General features: G+C 33.9%; 1 protein-coding gene across 7 annotated transcripts in view; it reads left to right on the forward strand.

Annotated features, from left to right (window-relative positions):
- Nucleotides 1-22505, forward strand: part of DMD (dystrophin) — a 2133401-nt gene that overhangs the window by 646773 nt on the left and 1464123 nt on the right. For all 7 annotated transcript variants that reach the window (XM_017548497.2, XM_037745683.1, XM_037745686.1 and 4 more), the window contains exon 17: nt 13558-13733. In XM_017548497.2, the coding sequence (XP_017403986.1) occupies nt 13558-13733 (176 nt within the window). The remainder of the gene's footprint in view (nt 1-13557; nt 13734-22505) is intronic.

Raw genomic sequence — 22505 nt, forward strand, 5'->3', positions numbered from 1 at the left:
TACTCATTCCCTGCGAATAGGACTACTTTTTGATAAAGTGTGTACATCTCATAGAAATATTACTGATTTGATTAATCCAGTTGGTAGAAAAGCATTAGAAGCCTTATTTTTAATTCCCTAAAAGTTATGAGACCGCCACATAGGCAATTTACTTGCCCTCTTCTCTTGCAACTTTTGTAACTCTATAATAAAATGGTACTAGTTTTGATTCGTGTGCTTCTTTATGAAATGAAGTCCAGCATGCATTATAGTACGTATCTCTTCTACTTGATCATAGGGATGCTATGAAGGTGAAATGAAGGCACAGACATGAAAGCATTTGAGGGGAAAAAGGTTGAGCTTGATATGTAAGTCATACAGTTTAGTGAGTCTGGAGGGCTTTTTGTGGATCACTATCCACTTTTAATTTTATTTTCAAACAGTTATATTGTGGGCCAGAAACAAAGAAAAGGACTTAACATCGTGTAAGTTGTTTTCCAGAATACTAAGCTTGAGTCTTCTTAAGCTCATGTTTCAATTTTCCCTCATTGGCTTTCCAAAAATTATGCGTCATAGGACCAATCCAAATGTTGCCTGGTGGTTTTTGAGCTCATAGGAAGATAGAAATGGAGTTACCCAGGAAAAGAGAAATTAAAAGGAGATGAAGAGAGACAACAGAGAAATACTATCATATAAGAGGAATTAATTTTCTTTTAGCCATATCAAATTGAGCTTGATAAAACTTACATAGCAAAAATTCCAAGAATATGGGCTGTAAGGCTGTGACTTTGAAGAACAAAGCTCACTTGTATGTATATTTTCTATAATATTTGTGGGAGAAAATTTAGTTTCATTAATGACTGCTCACGTGATACACTCAATTGTTTGAAAAATTCTTTTAAATAATTAGTATAAAGAATGAGCAAAGTTCTCATACTGGCTAAAACCTATAATGTCAGACAGGGTATGGAAATCCTGACTGAGATGACAAGGCATCCAATTGTGGTCATATAAAGAACACTGTGCTGGCAAGTATGATTGGTATTCAGGTCAAAGCTTTGAGGCATTTTGACCTTATGAAGCAGTTGCATGGCAAGAGATCAAAACATGAAAAAATAATCAGCTTGGAGAGCTGCTCCCTTGCATTTCAAACTCAGATTTGACTTGAATAATACCTGGACACAAGCTGAGGGTATTTAAGTTGATTAGAAGGTAGCACAAAAAGATAGAAAATACTTTGTTTCTAAATGTTGTAAAGATAATAACTCTTGCTGTGTGGAGGCTTACAATGAGAAAAGAGGGCAAATATACCCTGGATTGACTTATTCAAAAACTCAAATGATCCTGTTTCACTGTAATTTTTTGTAAATATATTTATTGCAATTTGTACATTTTTTCCTAATTGCCTTGACCCTGATGGGTATATATCTTTTAACTGGATCATAATTATGAAATATGATAGTGATAAATTCCCTCAGCATTTGCTTCTCTGAAAAGAATTTTATTTCTCCTTTGCTTATGAAGCTTAGTTTGTCTGTATATAAAATTCTGCCTTGGAAATTCTTTTCTTTCAAAGTGTTGAATATTAGCCCCTAGTCTCTTCTGGCTTGTAGTGTTTCTGGCAAGAGATCGGCTGTTATTTTGATGGGCTTCCATTTGTATAGGCGACCTGGCCTTTTTCTCTGCCTGCCCTTAACATTTTTTTCTTTCATTTCAATCTTGGAGAATTTATGATTATATATCTTGGGGTTGAACTTATCGCTGAGTATCTTGCTGGGGTTGTCTGCATTTTCTGAATTTGAATGTTGGCCTGGCTTTCTAGGTTGGGGAAATTCTCCTGGATGATATCCTGAAGTATGTTTTCCAACTTGGTTCCATTCTCCCTGTCTCTTTCAGGTACCCCAAATAGTCTTTGCTTCAGAATTTACATAATCCTACATTTCTCAGAGGTTTTGTCCATTCATTTTTATTCTTTTTTCTCCAATCTTCTCTGCCTGTCTTATTTCAGCAAGATAGTCTTCCAACTCTGAGATTCTTTACTCTGCTTTCCATTCAGTTATTGACACTGTGATTGCATTGTGAAGATCTTGTGGTATGTTTCTCAGCTCCATCAGGTCATTTATGTTCCTCTGTAAACTGGTTATCAGCTGCTGTTACGTTTTATCATGGTTGTTAGCTTCTTTGCGTTGGGTTAGAACATGCTCCTCTAGCTCAGGGAAGTTCGTTATTACCCACCTTCTGAATCCTGCTACTCTCAGTTCATCCATCTCAGCCTCAGCCCACCATCTCACACCAGTCAGAATGGTGATTATTAAAAAGTCTAGAAACAACAAATGCTGGCCAGGTTGCAGAGAAATAAGAATGCTTTTATACTGTTTGTGAGAATGTAAATTAGTTTAATCATTGTGGAAGGTTAATCTAATTTTAATGAGTGTAGTGATTCCTCAAAGACCTAGAACCAGGAATATGCAGCAAACCCGTTACTGGATATATACCCAAAGGAATATAAATCATCCTATTATAAAGATACATGCATGTGTATGTTCACTGCGGCACTATTCACAATAGCAAAGACATGGGATCAACCCAAATCCCCATCAATGATAGACTGGATAAATAAAATATGGTACATATACACCATGGAATAGTATGCAGCCACGAAAAGGAATGAGATTACGTCCTTTGCAGGGACATGGATGGAACTGGAAGCTGTTATTCTCAGCAAACTAATGCAGGAACAGAAAACCAAACACTGCATGTTTTCACTTATATGTGGGACCTGAGCAATGAGAAGACATGAACACAGGGAACAGAACAAGACACACTGGGGCCTGTTGGTGGGGGAGGAGGAGAACATCAGGAAAAATAGCTAATGGATGCTGGGCTCAGTATCTCTGTGATGGGTTGATAGGGGCAGCCTACCACCATGGCCCACGTTTGCCTATATAATAAACCTGCACGTCCTCCACATGTACCCTGGAACTTAAAATAAAAAAATATGATAGTAAAAAATTTATTATAATTAATATTTTAAAATATAGTTTATGTAATTTGAAGCATTACTTTCCTCATTTGACTGAAATTGCATGCTATGGAAAGGGTATATTATTCATATGCTTTACAATAATATGGTAATTGTAATTACTATAGTATACCTTGCAATTACCATATTTAATATGTAATTTATGTTAACTATTATATAGCAGATGCTTTGATGTAAGCATATATATATGTGCATATATATGTGTGTGTGTATATATATGTATATAGTTATATAATTTTATATATATATATATATATATATATATATATATATATTCAGGTAAGTCTAAAGGTTTTGTAGTTTTGTGAATTTTTAGTAGAATAAATTGTCTTCTTTCTCAGGAATAAGGAAAGTTATATGACTCATTAAGGTTCAAATATCTCATTCTCAATTTGAATATTTTGCTGTATTGCTAACAACCATTTTTGCAATGTTTTTAACTATGAGCACATCTTTAAGATAAAATAAATGTGCTCAGAATTTGCCACTTCTTGTACATGGCAGTACATGTTTGTGCTGTATATGTTTGTGTCTACATTCAAGAATGCCCTAAAAGGATTATTATATAATTATGTATATTTTCTATATAATTTTTATGTCCTGATGAGAGATTTTACACTCCTATGAAAGAGTAATATAAAACATAACTGTAAGTGATAAGCCAGTGTTTTTCATTATGCCCAAAATACAAACAGAAATAAGCAAACATACCAAGATGAAAATTTCTTTACGTGCTCTTTCTGAGTTCATTCTCATTCTTTAAAGATCCTATATGTAGTTTAACCCTTCATAAATATTTTATGTCCACATTCTGGCTGTACACATTCTCAGAGCATCGTTTTGTGTATCCCTCTTTGTACAAGAGGGATATGGTTATAAATGGTTTGCCTCTCTTCTTTTTTGTCCAGTAATTTTAATTAAAATACTCTAAGGCTTTTTAGTTGAAAACCCTTTTCATTACTTTTTGAAAGCTCTCCAAGACTAGTAAGACTGATGCCAATTAAAAACAAAAGGGAATGATTTTTTAAAAACTAAAATTAAATTACCTCACTTATGTTGTGTTTTCTTCTTATTTAAGTTCATAGGATTAACTCCCTTGGATTTTAGAACATCTTTTGGATAATTTCTCAGGTTAAAGGCTTTATTAGAAAAATTTGAAGTTGGCCTGGCATGGTGGCTTACTCCTGTAATCCCAGCACTTTGGGAGGCCAAGGTGGGTGAATCACGAGGTCAGGAGTTCGAAACAAGCCTAGTCAGCATGGTGAAACCCTGTCTCTACTAAAAATACCAAAAAAAAAAAAAAAAAAATAGCTGGTCATGGTGGTAGGCACCCATATTCCCAGTTACTTGGCAGACTGATGCAGGAGAATTGCTTGAACCTGGGAGGTAGAGATGCAGTGATCTGAGATCACACCACTACACTCAAGCCTGGGCGACAGAGTGAGACTTCGTCTCAAAAAATAAAAAATAGAAAAGAAAATTGAAGGTACAGTTTAAATAACTTTGGAAATTAACTGTATCATTTTGCTAGCAATTAAAATAGGTATTTGAGAATGGGCCTTGTATATAAGTGTGATGGGTGTTACCTTACAAATGTGTTGTCTTTAACAATATAAAATTTAAGCACTAAAAATGTAATAGATTGAGGCTGAGTTAACTCTTGGAATATCTCATTCCTTATTTATAAATGTTTAAAAAAGGTAAGCTAGGCAGATTTCTATAGTGGCCATCTCATTCTAAATGTTTTTGATGTGTTTCTCTTTGCTTTTCTGTAAAACTCTGGAGTACTTAGTGAAGAAGATTCTTTCTGCAGTGGAGAGGCAGCTAGAAAATAATGATGATAATAAAATCCTACCCCTATTCAAAGGAGGCTTATGAAATTATTACACTTTATTCAGTGAGTATGTACTTAAAATACCATAAAGACAAAATGCCCAATATCTTTATGACATCTATTATCTACTGACAAACAATGAAATAACACATAGAAAATACAAGTTCTTTTTCATACCTATACTTGATAATATCTATCTCTAATTATAGAATGTGTTTCATTACTTCAGTGTTAGATGATATGTAGAGGAAGGCCAGATGGATCAGAAAAAAATAAATTTCATTGCTTTGGAATTTTTGCAGGTGCGGTTACTTCACACAGTTGCTCAAATTCTGTATTTAATATGAATCCAGAAGACAACATACATCTCTTCTTTCTGATACAATCTGTACTAAAGACAATTTAAAATGAGGAACAAAATACATCAAATTGGACAGACAGTTTTATACAATAAACTGTCTTAATTATCATATATTATTTCGAAGAAACTAATGACTTCTTTTATGATACCTTCTGAGTATTTGACGATAATTTTGCTCATGATTCCAATGTCAGGATTTATTCAAGAAGTTTTATTACATTATTAGTATCAAAACAAGACAGTAATTAATATTAAAATTTAATTACCAAGCCAATCTGATTAACTTTGGCACTCATTGTATGCTACATTCAGCTATGGGAAGTCCTCTATACTTCATAAGATAAAGCATTTTATAATCTTGTGATTAATAACGCAGCTTCCTTTGTGACCACCTGATCTTTTGCCCAAGGATTCTCCCAAAATTCAACATATAAGTATTTTCTTTTGCTTAGAGATAGAAATTGTTACCAGATTTTTGTGCCTTGTGCTACCATGCCTGTAGAGTTGGTTTTTAAGCATAGCTATCAGTCATTATTTAAAGCTGTTGCTATGATGATGCAGCATGTTTTAAACTGTAGGAGGGAAATTCCTCCATACCCATTAAAACTCATTGATCACTCAAAAGGGTTGAATATATATACAAACAACATAATGGAAAACCTTGATCCGCAGTTGTCAACCTGATTTGTGTGTGTGTGTGTGTGTGTGTAGTGTATTTTGACTAATTTTGCACAGATTTCAATATAGTATATCAAGAGCCAAAAATATTTAACATTGAGTAACTCTTCCTATATAATAGTTATGACATGCCATTGTGTACAATATCAATGTACTGACTTTATATATGTATGTATATGCGTATAAACACACTCACACACTTACACCACTTAAAAGGAAACCACAATTCATAAAAGTGTACAAGTTTTGGAGCAAGGGGGCATAGATATTAAGAATTGGACGAATGAACAATCAGACTTAGATTTACATCTATGCTACTAAAAAGTTTTATCTGCCTAAACAAGATAACTTTCATCTATAAAATGAAAATAATGCTAGTACTTACCCTTAGGCCATTGTGAGGTAATAATAGCTACCTTTTATTCAGGTTTTACAACATAGCAGGGAATATTCTATATGTATCTTCTAAATAAGATAATTCAAAACACTTATTGTAATGCCTGAATCGTGCAAAAATCTTCATAATTGGTACCTGTTATTGCAAGTATTAATATTTTCAAAATAAAGATGTTATCCTAAATTAGGTAACTAATATTTTATAGTTTGAATCTTTCTGGTAAGTATCTTTAAATATTCAAATACTAGAATATCTCAAAAGGCAAGAAGTAGAAATCTGTTACCCCAGCATAACAAAGAACTTACAAAAACAAAACTATATTAATAATTAAATGGAAAGTTAAAAGTTGTAATTAAGAATATCAGTCACAAATAAAAGGGAAATTTATTACTCTGTTCTTACACTGCTATAAAGACATACCTGAATCTGGATAATTTATGAAGAAAAGAGGTTTAATTGACTCATTACTCTCTGGCTGTATAGCATTCCATGGTGGATAAGTAGCACATTTTCTTTATCCAGTCTATCATTGATGAGCATTTAGGTTGATTCCATGTCTTTGCTATTGTGTTTAGTGTTGCGGTGAGCATAGACATGCATGTATCTTTATAATTGAATGATTTATATTCTTTGTGTATATAACCAGTAATGGGTTTGCTGGGATGAATGTTGTTGATGTAGGAATACTAGTGATTTTTGTACATTGATTTTGGATCCTGAAATTTTGCTGAAGTTCTGTATCAGATCAATGAGCTTTTGGGCAGACATATTGGCCAAAGTATAGAGCCATATCATCTGCAAACAAGGATAGTTTGACTTCTATTCTTCCTATTTGGATGGCTCTATTCTTTCCTATATAGAGCCATGTATATACTTCTATATATATATATATATATATATATATATATATACTTCTCTATACTTCTATTCTTTCCTATTATTTATTTCTCTTGCCTGATTGCTCTGGATAGGATTTCCAGTACTGTGTTTAATGAGATTTGTAAGAGAGGGCACCATTGTCTTATTTTGGGTTTCAAGTAGAATGCTTCTGGCTTTTGCTGATATAATATAATGCTGGCTATCGACATTTTATAGATGGTTCTAATTATTTTGAAATCTGTTCCTTCAATGCCTAGTTTGTTGAGGATTTTTAACATGAAAGAGTGTTGAATTTTATGATGCCTTTTCTGCATCTACTGAAATGATCATGTGGTTTTCGTTTTTTTTTTTTTTGGTTCTGTTTATAGGGTGAATCACATTTATTAACTTGTGTTGAACCAACCTTGCCATCCAGGATAAAGCCTCCTTGATCATGGTGGATAATCTTTTTGGTGTGCTACTGGATTTGGTTTGCTAATATTTTCTTGACTATCTTTGCATTTATGTTCATTAGGGATATTGACCTGAAGTTTTCTTTTTTTGTTGTGTATCTGCCAGGTTTTGGTATGAGGACAATGCTTGCCTCATAGAATGAGTTAGGAAGGAGCCCCTCCTCATTTTTTTTGGAATAGTTTCAGTAGGAATGATATCAGCTTTTCCTTCAATATCCGTTACAATTCAGGTGTGTAACTTTCTGGTCCTGGGCTTTTTCTGGTTGGTGTGCTTTTTTGTTACTAATTTCATTTTGAAACTCATTATTGGTCTGTTCAGTGATTCAATTTCTTGGCTCAAACGTGGAAAGTTGTATGTTTCCAGCAATGTATCAATTTCTTCTAGGTTTTCTAGCTTGTGTGCATAGAGGTGTTTATAATAGTTTCTGAGGGTTTTTTGTATTTCTGTGAGGTCAATGGTAACATCCCCTTAGTCATTTTTGATTGTGTTTATTTGAGTCTTCTCCCTTTTTCTTTATTAGTCTAGGTAGTAGTCTGTCTTTATTAATAATTTTTTCAAAGAACCAGCTCCTAGATTCATTGATCTTTTCTATGTTCTGTGGCATCTCATTTTCCTTCAGTTCAGCTCTGATTTTTTTATTTCCTGTCTTCTGGCTTTGAAGTTAGTTTGCTCTTGCTTCTCTATTTCCTTGTGATGTTTTGTAATTAGAGATCCTTCTAACTTTTTTATATGGGTGTTTAGTGCCATAAGCTTGCCTGTTAACACTACTTTTAGATGTGTTCCAGAGATTCTGGTATGTTACATCTTTTTAAACTTTCATTAGCTTCAAATAATTTCTTGATTTCTACCTTAATTTCATTATTTACCCAGAGGTCATTCAGGAGCACTTTGTTTGATTTCCATTTTAACATATGGTTTTGAGCAATTTTCTTAACATTGATTTCTATTTTTATTGCACTGTGCTCTAAGAGTGTGGTTGGTATGATTTTGTGGGTTGTTAAAATTTTTTCCTAAGGATTGTTTTAGGCCCAACTCTGCATATCACATTTTTATTGTACCTTTAGATATGTTTGGATACACGAATACTTCCCATTGTGCATACACCACTCAGTATAGTCACATGCTGTACAGGTTTGTAGTTAGGAGCATAAGCTATACCACATAGGCTAGCTGTATAGTAGTCTACACCATCTAGGTTTATGTAAGTACACTCCATGGTGTTTGCACAAAGACAGCATTACCTAAGGATAAATTTCTCAGAATGTGTCCCAGTCATTAAGTTATACATGACTTGTAATGATTCCTAACAAACTGGAGACAGTGGTGGAAAAAAAGTATTTTATTTCATTGTATGCCCTTTTAAATTCTTTAAAATTGCTTAGATGTACATATATTTCTTTTTTAAAATGTACATTTTTAAACAAATGGAAGAGAAGATGGAAAGAAAGAACTTCATTGCATGAACATAGTTTGCTTTTTCCAGGCTTACCAAAATAAACACAATCTTACTGCAAGAAGAGGCGCACCCTGGAATAATATCAGGAGGCTGACAAATGCTCTTCCAATTTTTCTCAGAATGAGAAAATGTAAATTTTAAAGTCTAAAATTTTTTAAACATATGTAATCTTATGAGTAATAAGGACTATAGAAAAATTCTTCAAATTTCCCTGAGTGTTTAGAAAAGATAGTGGTTACTACTGATATTTGACATTATTGAGCATTTATTTTATTCAAATATTGTTTAATTCTCAAAACCAGAACTAGCTACATAATTAGTGGGTGTAGTGCAAAATGAAATTACAGGACTTCCTGTTCAAAACCTAAGAATTTCAAGGCAGTAGAAGCAGAGCTTGAAAACAAGCATGGAAGCCTTCTGAGCAGGGGTCCTGGGCAACTGCATAAATTACAAGCCCATGAAGCTGTCCTTGCTTGTAACACACCTGTGAAGAAATGTGTTATCATTCCTACTTTAAATATGAAGAAAACAATGTATAGATTTAAGATAAGAACGAGCCAGCCCCAAATGTCACAGCATACGAACTATGGATTTGGTGTTCAGTTATTGTGGAGCCTGGCTCCAAGGTGTCTGCTTGTAATCATTCTAAGAAGAACCAGCCCCCAAATGTAAAGACAAGTAATTCTAAACCTTTCCTATTTTTTTTTTACTAGGTCAATGAACTTACAGATCAAATGAACAGTATTTTAAAAACAAATATATTTTATTTTCATGATATCATCTGAGAGTCTTAAATAGACTCATAATCAAAATGGAGAAAGGTAACTGGATAAATGTATAGTTAGCAGGATATAAAGATTGTGGAATATAGGTCACACTGTATTCTATCCTAGTTTTGACCCTGCCATATTCAACATTTTAGTTAAGGCACTAAGTTATTCTTATCATGCTTGTAGTTTTCCTCATTGTAATGCATTTGAGTGACAGGAATACAATTCCATATATCTTGATATATAGATAGAAATGATAGATTTAAAACAATGATTTGACAAAATTTTTGAAATTTTTCTTTGCTTACAAAAGCAACATTTTGCAGATAATATCTTACAGTAGAAATTTGGAAACTAAACAACTACAGAAATATGCGTTGTACAACAGAAACTATCTCTACTTTCTCTGTCAAAAAAAACCCAACCAATGTTTATGTCTAGCATTGTGGACTCGATACTATAAGGCAAACATTTTTCAATGACATTGAAGTATTTGAAATATAATACTCTATCCACATTTATATAGCATAGTTTACTTAAACCATCATCTATGACATTAGGTTGTTTCCAAAATTTACTGTTTATGAAGGCCCTATAAACAAGGATAAATGTTATATCTAGCCTTCAGCACCAAATTAAATGTAAATGTTAAAATGCTAGCTGAGAGAAATCTGTTTTTGTAACATTTAAAGAGAAAATTACTTGATTATTGTATGTTGTTTGGTATATGTAATTATTTTAGACATTGGTACTTTTCATGTGGCATTCATTTTCACAATTGTTTGTGTGATTATCGTCTTCCTTATTTTACTATAAGGTTCCTAAATATGGAGTTTCTATTTTACTCGGTTCTGAATGTCCTATAGTGAATATATATTCAACAAATGTTAGAATTTTATTGAAATCTTGTGGTTCAACTGCTGTATAACTTACACAGTTTTAGAATTCTTTGACTATTGGTGTCCCTAGCCAAGAAATGCTATATTTGGACCACTAATCAAATTAGACATGCTTCTAGCAAATAACTGGCATTATAGAGTTTGAAAATGATATTTGCCAGGGTCATGATTATTGGATTTCAAATCTTTAAGACTATCAGGTAGAAATGATATTTAACTTACTCTGCTTTGGTTCAGATTTCAAAACAAGTTTTAACAAGAGGAAGTCATAATAAGGCAGGATTCCTCTGGCTGTTAAGAAAATCTTTCCCAGTGGGAAAGTTTTTTGCCATCCTAAGACAGGAGTTTTCTCTTTCAGGGAGCAGTGAGTTCTGTAATAATCAGGAGGTTGTGTTAAATGGCCTTCATAATCACTCTCATGTCTATATTTCTTAATGATTCTAATACATAATTAAGTGTTTACAGTCAATAACTAAAAGCCATAAGGAGATGTAGTACATTACTGACTTTTTTATTCTGATTCTATGGAGTAGGTTTTGAGAGTGATTATTAATTTGTTACACGTAATGAGTTCTACCCTATATTTACAGTGTGAATGCACAGTTTTCTTATTTCTCCATCCCAGAGGAAATAAAGTAGTATTTTCAATTACAGCACAGTAGTGATTATAATATAGAACAATTACAGAATCATGTCTTACTACTCTTTTATTAAAAATGATTCATTTTTCTTTCTTATAAGGTTTAGTATATTTTTAAATGCAGTTTCACAGTATATAATGTTGTCATTTCCCTTTACCCTCCATGGGCACATCTATCTAATTTTATAAGCAGATATTAATAAGAAAATATCAACATTACAGAAATTAAGAGCCAATTATTTAGTAGCACAAATGTTCTGTAAGATTAGACATAACTGCAAAAATTGGCTTTGTATTTTCAGAATCTCGGCATTCTGGTCTGCACATTTAAAATTATATATTTTCTTAATCTGCAAAGTGCTATCTTCTAGTCACCATTGTATGCAAAGAAAGTTTGATTATGGTTAAAAAAAATACTCGAATAAATAAATAATTATGGGATCCTACTAAAAACGACGTTTTCTTTGCAAAGAAAGTTTGTTCATGGTTAAAAAATATTCAAATTATAAATAAATGCTCTTGGAATTCTACTAAACACCACATTTTCTTTTTGACTAGAAATAAACCTAATTTTAACCACATAATGGTCATTTTGTGTAGGGTGCAATGTCTGAGTTTATATTTTAAGTTTTTTTTTTTTTAGAACCATGTTCCTTTCTGCTTTCATCTTGACATAACTTGTCAATAGACTATAATTAAAGGTGTTTGAGGTTCAGTGATTGATTCTGAATAATGAATCTATGGAGATCCTAGAGAAGATAAAAGTTGTGCCTGGCACATGTAGCAAATTTAACTCTTAGTATCGTTTTAGCCTTCCAAAATGGAAGTCCTTCAGGCCCTCACATGTGGAAACACGTGTCTTCAACAAAAGGTAGCCTTGTTAAGCTATACATGTCAAAGTGATTTTAACTTAAGATATCATGGAAAGGATTTTATTCCTTCACTGTTGATTGCCAATTTGGAAGCTGAAATAAGAAGATCCTGAGTGAGGCTTTTCCCATTTCCTAACATTAAAGGAATCAGTCCTTATGTATGAAGCAGGGAGATTACTACAAACCTTTCCTTTACCTCTTGGCAAGATCGGGGAAATTGCTAAAATGAATCTTGATCCTGCCAGATCTCTTCTCCTATGCTTGTACCTAAAGGCAGTTTCAATGCAGGCCTCTTATGATTTCTTTGGAAATAGATCTTCCAAATAAGTTGGATTACCAGAAGGATAATGATTGCCATCCCAAGAGGTAACATTACAATCATAATAAAAGGAGCTCTGTGAGACAGAGGATATGATAGTTAAAGAAGGAAGGATTGTCTCACAATTACAGAACTTGTCTGTCTCGTAATGCCCATGTATTGAGGTGATGGCCTCTCATGTCTTGAGTCACAAAATGTATTATTCCAAAGACTGATGATCTGGTTCCCCCCGCCTCCTGCCAAAAGTATAAACAGAAAGTAATTGAGATTCTAAACCAAGAAGTGTTTCCAATGATGAATTTGGGAACTCAAATATTTGAACATATTCACTATTTTAAGTCAAACAAGAGGAGTATGTTTTTTTAGTCTTTGAATAACATTCAACATAAAGATATGTATGTACTAATGGGTACTTTATGTTAATCTTTTATTGTAATTTTAAAAGACGTTTCACTTATTTGATTAAAGAGCGGTTCATTACCTAGTTCAAATAATTTTATTTAAAAATTTATAACGTAAAATAATCAATCTATATGATAACCAAAAATGCATTCTACCAACTATTAATAAGCATTTAAAATGTGCCAGGCAATAGATTTGGCACTGATGCTTGTTAGTAAAATTTATGTTAAAGTTGTAAACATTTTAAATAGCATGTTGAATTAACTATCAGAATGAATTACACTCTATGTTTTTCTCCTTTGCCCCACCCCTTATTTCCTACAATTTGACCAATAAATTGAAGAGACACTACATTTACTTTTGATGTTGAGATTACTTTCCTTTGCTATTTCAGTCACCCTAGCTTAAGTCAGATAAAACAATTTTATTTGGCTTCAATATGGTGCTATTTTGATCTGAAGGTCAATCTACCAACAAGCAAGAACAGTTTCTCATTATTTTCCTTTGGCACTCCAAGTGGTCTTTACTGATGTCTTTCAAGCAATGTCTGACCTCTGTTTCAATACTTCTCACAGATTTCACAGGCTGTCACCACCACTCAGCCATCACTGACACAGACAACTGTAATGGAAACAGTAACTATGGTGACCACAAGGGAGCAAATCCTGGTAAAACATGCTCAAGAGGAACTTCCACCACCACCTCCCCAAAAGAAGAGGCAGATTACTGTGGATTCCGAAATTAGGAAAAGGTGAGAGCATCTTAAGCTTTATCTGCAAATGAGGTGGAGAAAACTTAGTTATAACAGTTTTGTTGTTGGTGTTTTCACTTCAGCAGTATTTCCAGAAGCCTCAGGCACCTGTAATGTCAGTTCACGTAGTGAGAAAAATTATGAAGTATGTTTTAAAATTTTCCCAAGAAATCACTCTCCCAAAAAAAAACTAAATGCTTAATGGAGATGGTGTTTTCTGGAATGGAAGAAGAAACTATAGGGGATAAACTACTATGGTAGCATTTTAATCTTAAAAGAGTTTTTTTTCTTATAAAAGGCCTGCTTGTTGAGTCCCTAGTTTTGCATTAAATATCTTTTTTCCAGTAATGGAAAGTACATTTTCATGAAGAAGTACACCTATAATAGATGAGATCCATCCTGCTAGTTTACGAGAACATAATGTCTCAATCTGCACATCCTAAATCAGGAGTAATTACAGAACAGATTTCCTGTTCTTTGATATTTATAAAATCTTATCTTGAAGGTGTTAGAATTTTTAACTGATCTTTTTGTGAATATTCAGAACTGCGCATTTTAGATAAGTTAGGTATTATGTAAATCAGTGGATATATTAAAATGATGGCAATAAAATGTTATGAGTGCAAAGCTGGCATAAAAATTATTTTAAAAGGTACAATTTTCCTTTCATTCCAGTTATTGTAATTCTAAGATTAAGAAAGAACGTTAAAATCTGCCGTATGTCTCTAAGCAGCATATGTTTAGGAACTCATGGAACACTTGACATTAGAATTTGTGTATACCAGGGAAAAGAAGTATGAAAAGAACACACACCTAAAAATAGTGTGTCAGATGTTCTAAGAAAAATTTAAAAATCTAGAAAAGTTATTCAAATATATTATTTGGGACTTTCAGTACTTCTTTATTAACTAATGACTTAAGACCTGCTTTGATAATTCCAAAGTAAATCACTGGGCCTTTTCTCCCCATTGTGTCAGCATACCTAAGCAAATCCTCTAGTCGAGGGGTCAGCAAACTAAGACCTGCTAACCACATCTAGCATGCTGCCAGTTTCGTATGGCTCATCAGCTGAGAAGTGTTTAGACATTTTCAAATGGTTGAAAATAATCAAAAGAAAAATAATACTTTATGATGTGTAAAAATTACATGTAATTCAAATTTCAGTATTATAAATAATGTTTTAGTGGAACACAGCCATACTCATTTATTTATCATTTTTGATTACCTCCACATTGCAAAGGCATAGTTTGAATAGTCGTAGCACAAACTGTATAGTCAACAAAATCCTAAATAATAAAATATTTACTATCTGTCCTGTCACAGAAAAAGTTTGTTGACCGTTGCTCCAGTCAAATGGTTCTCAAACTCTACGAATATTAGCATTTTTTGGGGGGCAGAAACTTTCAAGAACTTCTAAGGATTCTGCTTGTGATGGTGGTAGAAAGACTAATAATAATTGATGGAGATAAAAGCATAATGGTACAAACCAATAAAGCTTTTGATGAATTTCCTTTTTATTAATCCTAGTAGGATGTACATTGATTTGTTTGTTGTCACATTAAACATGTGTTTACAGACAACCCTCAGTGGGCATATGGATTTTTAGATACTTTGCAACATTGCAACAACCCTCTGACAGTTTTCCAAACAGAGGAATAGGGACACCTAGTTGCCTAACCCTCTTAATGTCTTCAGAAATTGCCTAATACAGAAATTAACAAAACAAGGTGATTCATGTCAGTCTCTGTCTTCAGAAGCTTATTCTTGGCTCCTGTTTGGAGAATGCTTTAGGTTAAAAAAAATGTGTGGTCCGACTTATTTTTGTTTTCAAGAAAGAGTGGCTGGTGGCAAAATACTCTGTCGCCAAAATTTGTTTGTATTATAAGTTTTCAACAATTTTTGTAAGTGCCTAAATGCCAAGTTCCATTGGGTACATAAAGAAAAATTCCTCAAGTAAAAACTAACGTTAATTGAAGATTTATTATGTGTTCAATAGTAGATTCAATGCTTTATTGGCATCACATGTATTTTTCCCAATAACCTCCCAAAATGTATATGGCTATTATTACTTTATAAAATTATACACAGCTACAGAGTACCTGAACCAGGATTTGAACTGAGGTAGCTAAAAATCTGGGCTGTATAGTAAAATGTCTTTTTCATAGATATGTGACTAAGGTAATCCTACTGATTTACCTGAAGCTATTCCAGATTATACCTGTTGTCCCTGCATATTTATAGAGAGCATCAACTTTCACTCTCAAATGTGTCCTGATTTGGACAAAAATTTAACAAAATTATTGGAATGCTCTATATAAGACATTGGATTGATATATTTAGACTGAATGAAGATAGCAAAAAGGTAGACATTTAGGAACAAATTCATTAATTGATAATTGTCTACAAGGTGGAATCTGGTTAAAGTATTGTAATGATTAAAGAGGCATCTTGCAAATATAACCAGAAGCTTGATATTAGCTAGTGTCCCATTTCTGTCCCATGTGAAACCCACTAATATTTCACTGTCAATATCGAGGTCTTGGCCATCTTTCAAATAGTGTTTTATTTAAGTGATGTCCTCTTCCAGCTTCTAGAACACACTATCAGTTGTCACCTACCACTCTTTACCTGACTTGTTTTCTTCCTTCTGCCTAATTCCTATGGGAGTTATCTCACAAATCCATCTCTTTGCCTTTCTGACTTCTTTATCTGGATTGTCTCCTCTCATTGATTTGAGTCTGGCTCTAAGTGAATGACTCCCAAATTATGTAGTTCCAGATGTGACTCTCTCCCTCAAATTAAAGCTTTAAATCTCTAAAGCTATTTCCACTTGTGCATCCAGCCACTGCCTCAGTGTTCATTTTTATCAAATGCAAACATTTGTTCCTTCCAATTAACCATACCTACTTATACACTGCACACATATTTTAGGTATTTTAATTTATTGCTTATGTGTCTAGAGAAGCAGCAAATATTGTAAAAATCACGGCTTTTGGAATCAGAATTACTCAGGTTTGAATGCTGCCTGCTTTTTCCCCCCAACTTTTAAGTTCAAGGGATAAATGTGCAGGATTGTTACATGGGTAAATTGCAGGTTGTGGCTATTTGGCGTACAGATAATTTTGTCTCTCAGATAATCATCATAATATCTGATACGTAGTTTTTCCATCCTCACCCATCTCCCGCCTTGTACCCTGAAATAGGCCCCAGTGTCTATGGTTCCCTTCTTTGTGTCCATGTGTACTCAATATTTAACTCCCACTGATAGGTGATAACACTTGATATTCGTGAAACCTGCCTGTTTTAATTACTAGCTTATGAGCTCAGGCAAATTACTTAATAACTGTGCCTCTGATTCCAATATTCTCACTTTATAAAACACCAGTCAGGAGGATTCAATAAGAAACATTTAAAAACATTGCTTTAAGGTAGTAAACATTCAATAAATGCAATAGTTATGATTCTTGTTTGGTGGTGGAGACCGTAGAGATGATAAAGACGGAGTAAGATTGCAATGGGTAGTAGGGGTGGAAGTGATGGTGGGAGAGGTAAAGATGGTAGAGATGATGGTGGTGGAGGGAGTGGTGAAGATAGTAGTCATTTCTTATTAACGGGGAAAAATTCCTCAATAAACATCATCCCAAACCTAACAAATATAAAATTACCTTCATGCCTTCCTCTTCAAAACAGAATTTACCACCTGACTTCTCCAGTTCTGTGAATCTTTCTTCTACTTTCTTCTTCTTCTTTATTATAATTAGATTGTATTATTGGGCAAGTGCCATCATTTCAGTCATTTCATGATAATTCTAATTGTCAGGTCTATAACCTGAGCCATATACCTCACTCTGGGGAGAACTGCTCTCCTTTCTAATCGATGTATCTAAAATTAATATATCCAAAATGTTGCTTTTTGCTGTCTCTCCAGACCTTCAAATTGCCATAACTCCAGAAGTCTCCAAAATAAAATCCAGGCCCTTCCTATGGCATTCAATATTATTCTCATTTTCCACTAATTTTATGTCTAGCTTCCCAATAATCATTTCACTTCAGCCAGTAAATTCCATTACATTCACTTTGTTATATGCCTTCATGCTACTCACATAAAATTTCTCATTGCCAGTCACAACAAAGGAAACCTATTACTATACTTCTTTATATTTACTTAGATCCCCTTATAGTAAATACTGTGCATATAATAACCAATAAATGTTTGTTGAGAGAGTAAATGATATGTAATTCAAATAATTATAGTAACTAAAATTTGACATTCCAATATCATTTAAAAATTCTACCTAGCTCTTCCCGGAATTGTTCTGAAAAATATACATGTGACAATTCTAATAATCTTTAATTATTCCAATTTTACCCACTGGGGTATCCTTATTTACTGTAAACGATTAAGGGATTTAAAACTCAGCTCTCTACCATAGCATAGTTTCTTAACCATGTGAGGTACATTTAGTTGATTCCTAAATAATTACACAGTTTCTACATATGTTGTATTTATTGCATAAATTTTCCTCCTTACACTGAGATTTACAAAAGTGTCTGGTGATTTGGGTCACAAGATAATTACTTCTAATAGCAAATTATTCTTGCAATTCAGTGATATTACTTTACATGTAGGTAATTATAAGAGCATGGAACTCAGGCTAGGTTAAAAGTAGATCTGTTATCTAGTTAATTGATATTTATCCAGGAGATTAGTTCCTAATCATGTAGCAGTTATTTTAAGGGATTTTTCAAAAAAGCTTTAGTTTATACTTTTGTAGCAACAGGCAAAACGAATGGCAAATTGTTTTTAAGTAAATACCATCTCAATAAAGATAATTTCCCCCAAGTAAAGTGTTCATAAATAAATATTTTTGTCCTCAAGGACAATATAGAGGCATTTTGAAATGCCTTAATTCACCTGATCTCTGTTTTTGTTTGTTTGTTTGTTTTCTCCAGGGTAAGCAGACAGAATGTAAGATTACTTTCTCTGGCTATTGCCTACATGCTAAATAAGTGGAAGGATAAATTGGCAGATCTACATATCTGAATTATTACTATATCTTCTACTTTTCAGTTTGTTTCTGTTTTTTGTTTGTTTGATTTTCTTTCTTTGTATGGCTGCTGTCCGGATTAAGTTAAATTGTGTCACATCTCTCTGGAAAGAAAGATAGATAACTGTTAGATAAGACCACTCTTTCTGCAGTTCTATAAGATTCATGCTTAAAACATTTTTGTTTTAGATATTTGTTATAACTTTGGTTTCTAAATTAAAATCTGAAAGTTGTATGGGAAAATACACCAATTTATTTGAAGGACCTAATTAGATGATTAATGTATCCATGAATCATTTTTTTATGTTCTATATGATAATTGATCCTAAAATATCTGGGATGTTGAACTCAGTAATGACATTTTTGCCTCTTGGCACAGCCCATAGAAACAAAACATTTTAGGTGATTTACTTCTTTTTCTCCTAAGGAGACTAGACTTGTCCATGGTTACAGGTTAATTGAGGTCCAGAAAGGTTAAATCACTTGCTTTCAGTTGCAAAATAAAGACTAGTACTGAGTCTCCTAATTCCATTCTAGTATTATAGTTGCAATGTCATGTTTCTTTATATGTATTAAAGTGAAATGACCTTGGTCGTAAATTCAAGTTTCACTTTAGACACTATTTTGTTGTTGTTGTTGTTTTGTTTTTTTTTAAAGAGACCTTGCATACCATCTTCAGATCCTCAAAAAGGTAACCGTTTACTAAATATCCTTGAAATTATTTTGTCTTATACATCAAGAATAAGTCAATAACAGTGTTTTGAACAATATAGTAATATGAATTCTAGTGAATGCTATGGGATCAGATTGCTGTTCTAAGTAGAACAGCAATACTCAAACTTCAGTGCATGAAAGACCATCATCATCTGGAAGCTTCTTTGAAATGCAGATTTGGAGGGCCCTTCCCAAACCTGCTGAATCAGAAACTCTGCTGGTGGGCCCAAAAATATTTTACGAGCACTCTAGGTGATACTGATACACCATAAAATTTGAGAATCCTCACAACTTTCATGAAAACAGTGGTTCTCATATTTCAGCATGCATCGGAGTCACCAGAGTTTCTAATACTAATAGGTGTGGAGGGGTGCCCAAGAATTTTAATTTCTAACAAGGTCACAGGTGATCCTGCTGCTACTGATTTAGGGCCCGCACTTTGGAAATCAGTTCGCTAGAGTGTCTTCTCAGTTACAGTCTGAACCCTGATTCTCTTTCTTCATGCCAGCCCCCATAAAGGGTCCATCTATTCCTAGGTAGCTTGTGGGCTACTACTAATGCATTTTATAACACCTCTGCTGCTTAATGATGAAATGATGTATCCATATGTCTGTTTCATCCACTAGACTTAAAGCTTCCCTGGGCCAGGATCCATTCCTTGTTCCTTGCCTGTATGGAGTCTTCTGTGTGGTAGATGTTCCATTCATGCTGTGAATAGAAATGCACTATAATGAGAACTGGTCCCATGAGATACTATATGGATCTCTGGATTTCTTGCTATGGAGCTATGTGAAAATGTATTCTTCCAGAATGCAAGGCATAAAAGAATATCAACAAGGAAGAAGACAGGATCACATTCCCAGAGCTGTGACATACAGTTTTGTTTGTTCTTTGAGTGAAGAAAATGGTACTCACACTTATTTATCTAACAGGAGGAGCCCAGCTGAATGCAAATAAAAGTCAGTTTTTAATCAGAAAACCCAAACTGTTTCTATTCCCTTACTTCTGATTCTTTCCTTTACCCTTTCATACTCCACATCAAGCATTGAAACTGCTCTCAGCAAGGTCACTAGAGAGCTCCTTAATTACCAGCTCCAAAGGTCACTCTTCAGTTCTTATCCTTTTAGACCTTTGTCTTGTGCTTGACAGCGATGATTAGTCCCTTCGTGAAATTTTTCTCTCCTGCAGTTTCTGTGACATTGTTCTCTCCTGTTTTCTTTCTCCTGCTTTCAGACCATGTCTTTTCAGTCTTCTATTCCTGCCCTTTCATGTCAGGCTCTGTAAGACTCAAATCTTGGTTTCATTTTCTTCTTATGATACTTTCTCTTTTTGGGAAATATTTATAATCTTTATCATTCACTTATATTTATGATTCACTAATTGATATTTCCAACTCACCCTCTCTCCTGATGTCCATACTTGTATAATTCAAATGCTTATAGGCTACGTATGCCTGGATTTCTTACTGGAATCTCAAATGTAGTTTTGCAGTTTAGATCGTACAACTCTAGGGAGGGTCGTTCACTTCAAAGTCTTTAAGAATGGCGCATCCTGAACTTGTGCAGTGAACAACCTGTGCCACCATTCAAAGTGGTCTTGGTATCTGCCATATCACTAAATCCCTCCCAATGTACCTGTCAAATTCTATTTAATTTGTTATTGTTTCTACATCCTTGCTGCCTTCACTCCAGTTTAAACTGAATTCTTTCTGTATAAAATTTTTAACTGATTTCTCTGACTCTGCTCTTACCTCTTTTATCCATGCTCTTCACAGCCTCTCAAGGGATATCTTAAAATGCAGTTTTAATTAGATCATTCCCCTGCCCATAAATCTTGAAATGTGTGGCATGGAAATTCTTTTGTAATGTTTAACTACCTACCTCTCCAGCTTCACTCCCTTCTCCTCTGCTCCTTTTTAAAAAAATATACCAGTGCTGCTCAAAATAATCTGCGAACATTTTATTACCAGTCTACAATTAAGATAAGAAGTTTAAGCCAGAATATAAATCAATGTACAGTTTCCTTTGTCAAGAAAGTTTGGCAATTAAAAGCAAAATAAGATGAAATTGTTTAGTGACGCCATTGATTTATACTCTGGTGAAAACTCTATTCTTCTTACAGACTAATAGCGAACAGTTCACTGCATTTTGACCCACACTGTCCTGTGGTTTAGCTTAAATTAACCACTCTTTGGTCTCCAAATGCTGTATACTTTGGTTCTGTTTCTTCGTACCTACTGGTTTTTCTACCTAAGATTCTGTTTAGATAACCTTTCTTTATCCCATCCCCAAATTCCCTGCCACCCTGCCACTAACTACCTTGTCTTTCTGGCTACATAACCTCTCAGGCAGTTCTCAGCCTTTTTAACACTTCCTTTAAAACATTTGCCAAATTGTTCTGTAATGACTTTGTTTTTGCATGCCTGTATCTCTAGTAAACTCTTTAAGGGAAGGAACCGTTTCTTGTCATCTCTAGACCTACAGTGCATAAACCAGAAGTCAGCCCATAGTAGGTATTGAATAAATATTTACTGGATGTTGATGAGGTATTTTCCAGGTTTTGTGCAAGTCTTGTTAGGAAAACAAAATCACTGTAAGTGACTTAAAGAGAGGAAATGTAATGCAAGGAATTGGCTAATCAGGTAGTGGAAAACAGAAGCAGCGCAGGGGATGGAGAAGCAATTCAAAGCACTAGCAACATAAGGAAGCTGCTAATATCCCTAGAGCTGGAGGAACAATACAGAAAAAGTGATATTACCAGAGCTCAGAAGCTGGGACTTTCTAACACCGATTAAACTAAAGTTAGGACTGCCAGGCAGAAAATTGGATTGTTGAAGAGGGAGCTATCCAGAGAAAACTGAAGCCACAGTAGAGATATAGCTGCTCTGGAAATGCCACCCAAGGTAGTTTGAGAAGAAAATGTACCTTGTCTTTTCTCTTCCTCCCACCTTCCAATATTCTGCCACTGCCTCCAAGTTAACAATTAGTGTTGGGAAATGTATATCCCTCTG

This window comes from Cebus imitator, unplaced genomic scaffold, assembly GCF_001604975.1.
Source record: "Cebus imitator isolate Cc_AM_T3 unplaced genomic scaffold, Cebus_imitator-1.0 Scaffold208, whole genome shotgun sequence".
Lineage (NCBI taxonomy): Eukaryota > Metazoa > Chordata > Mammalia > Primates > Cebidae > Cebus > Cebus imitator.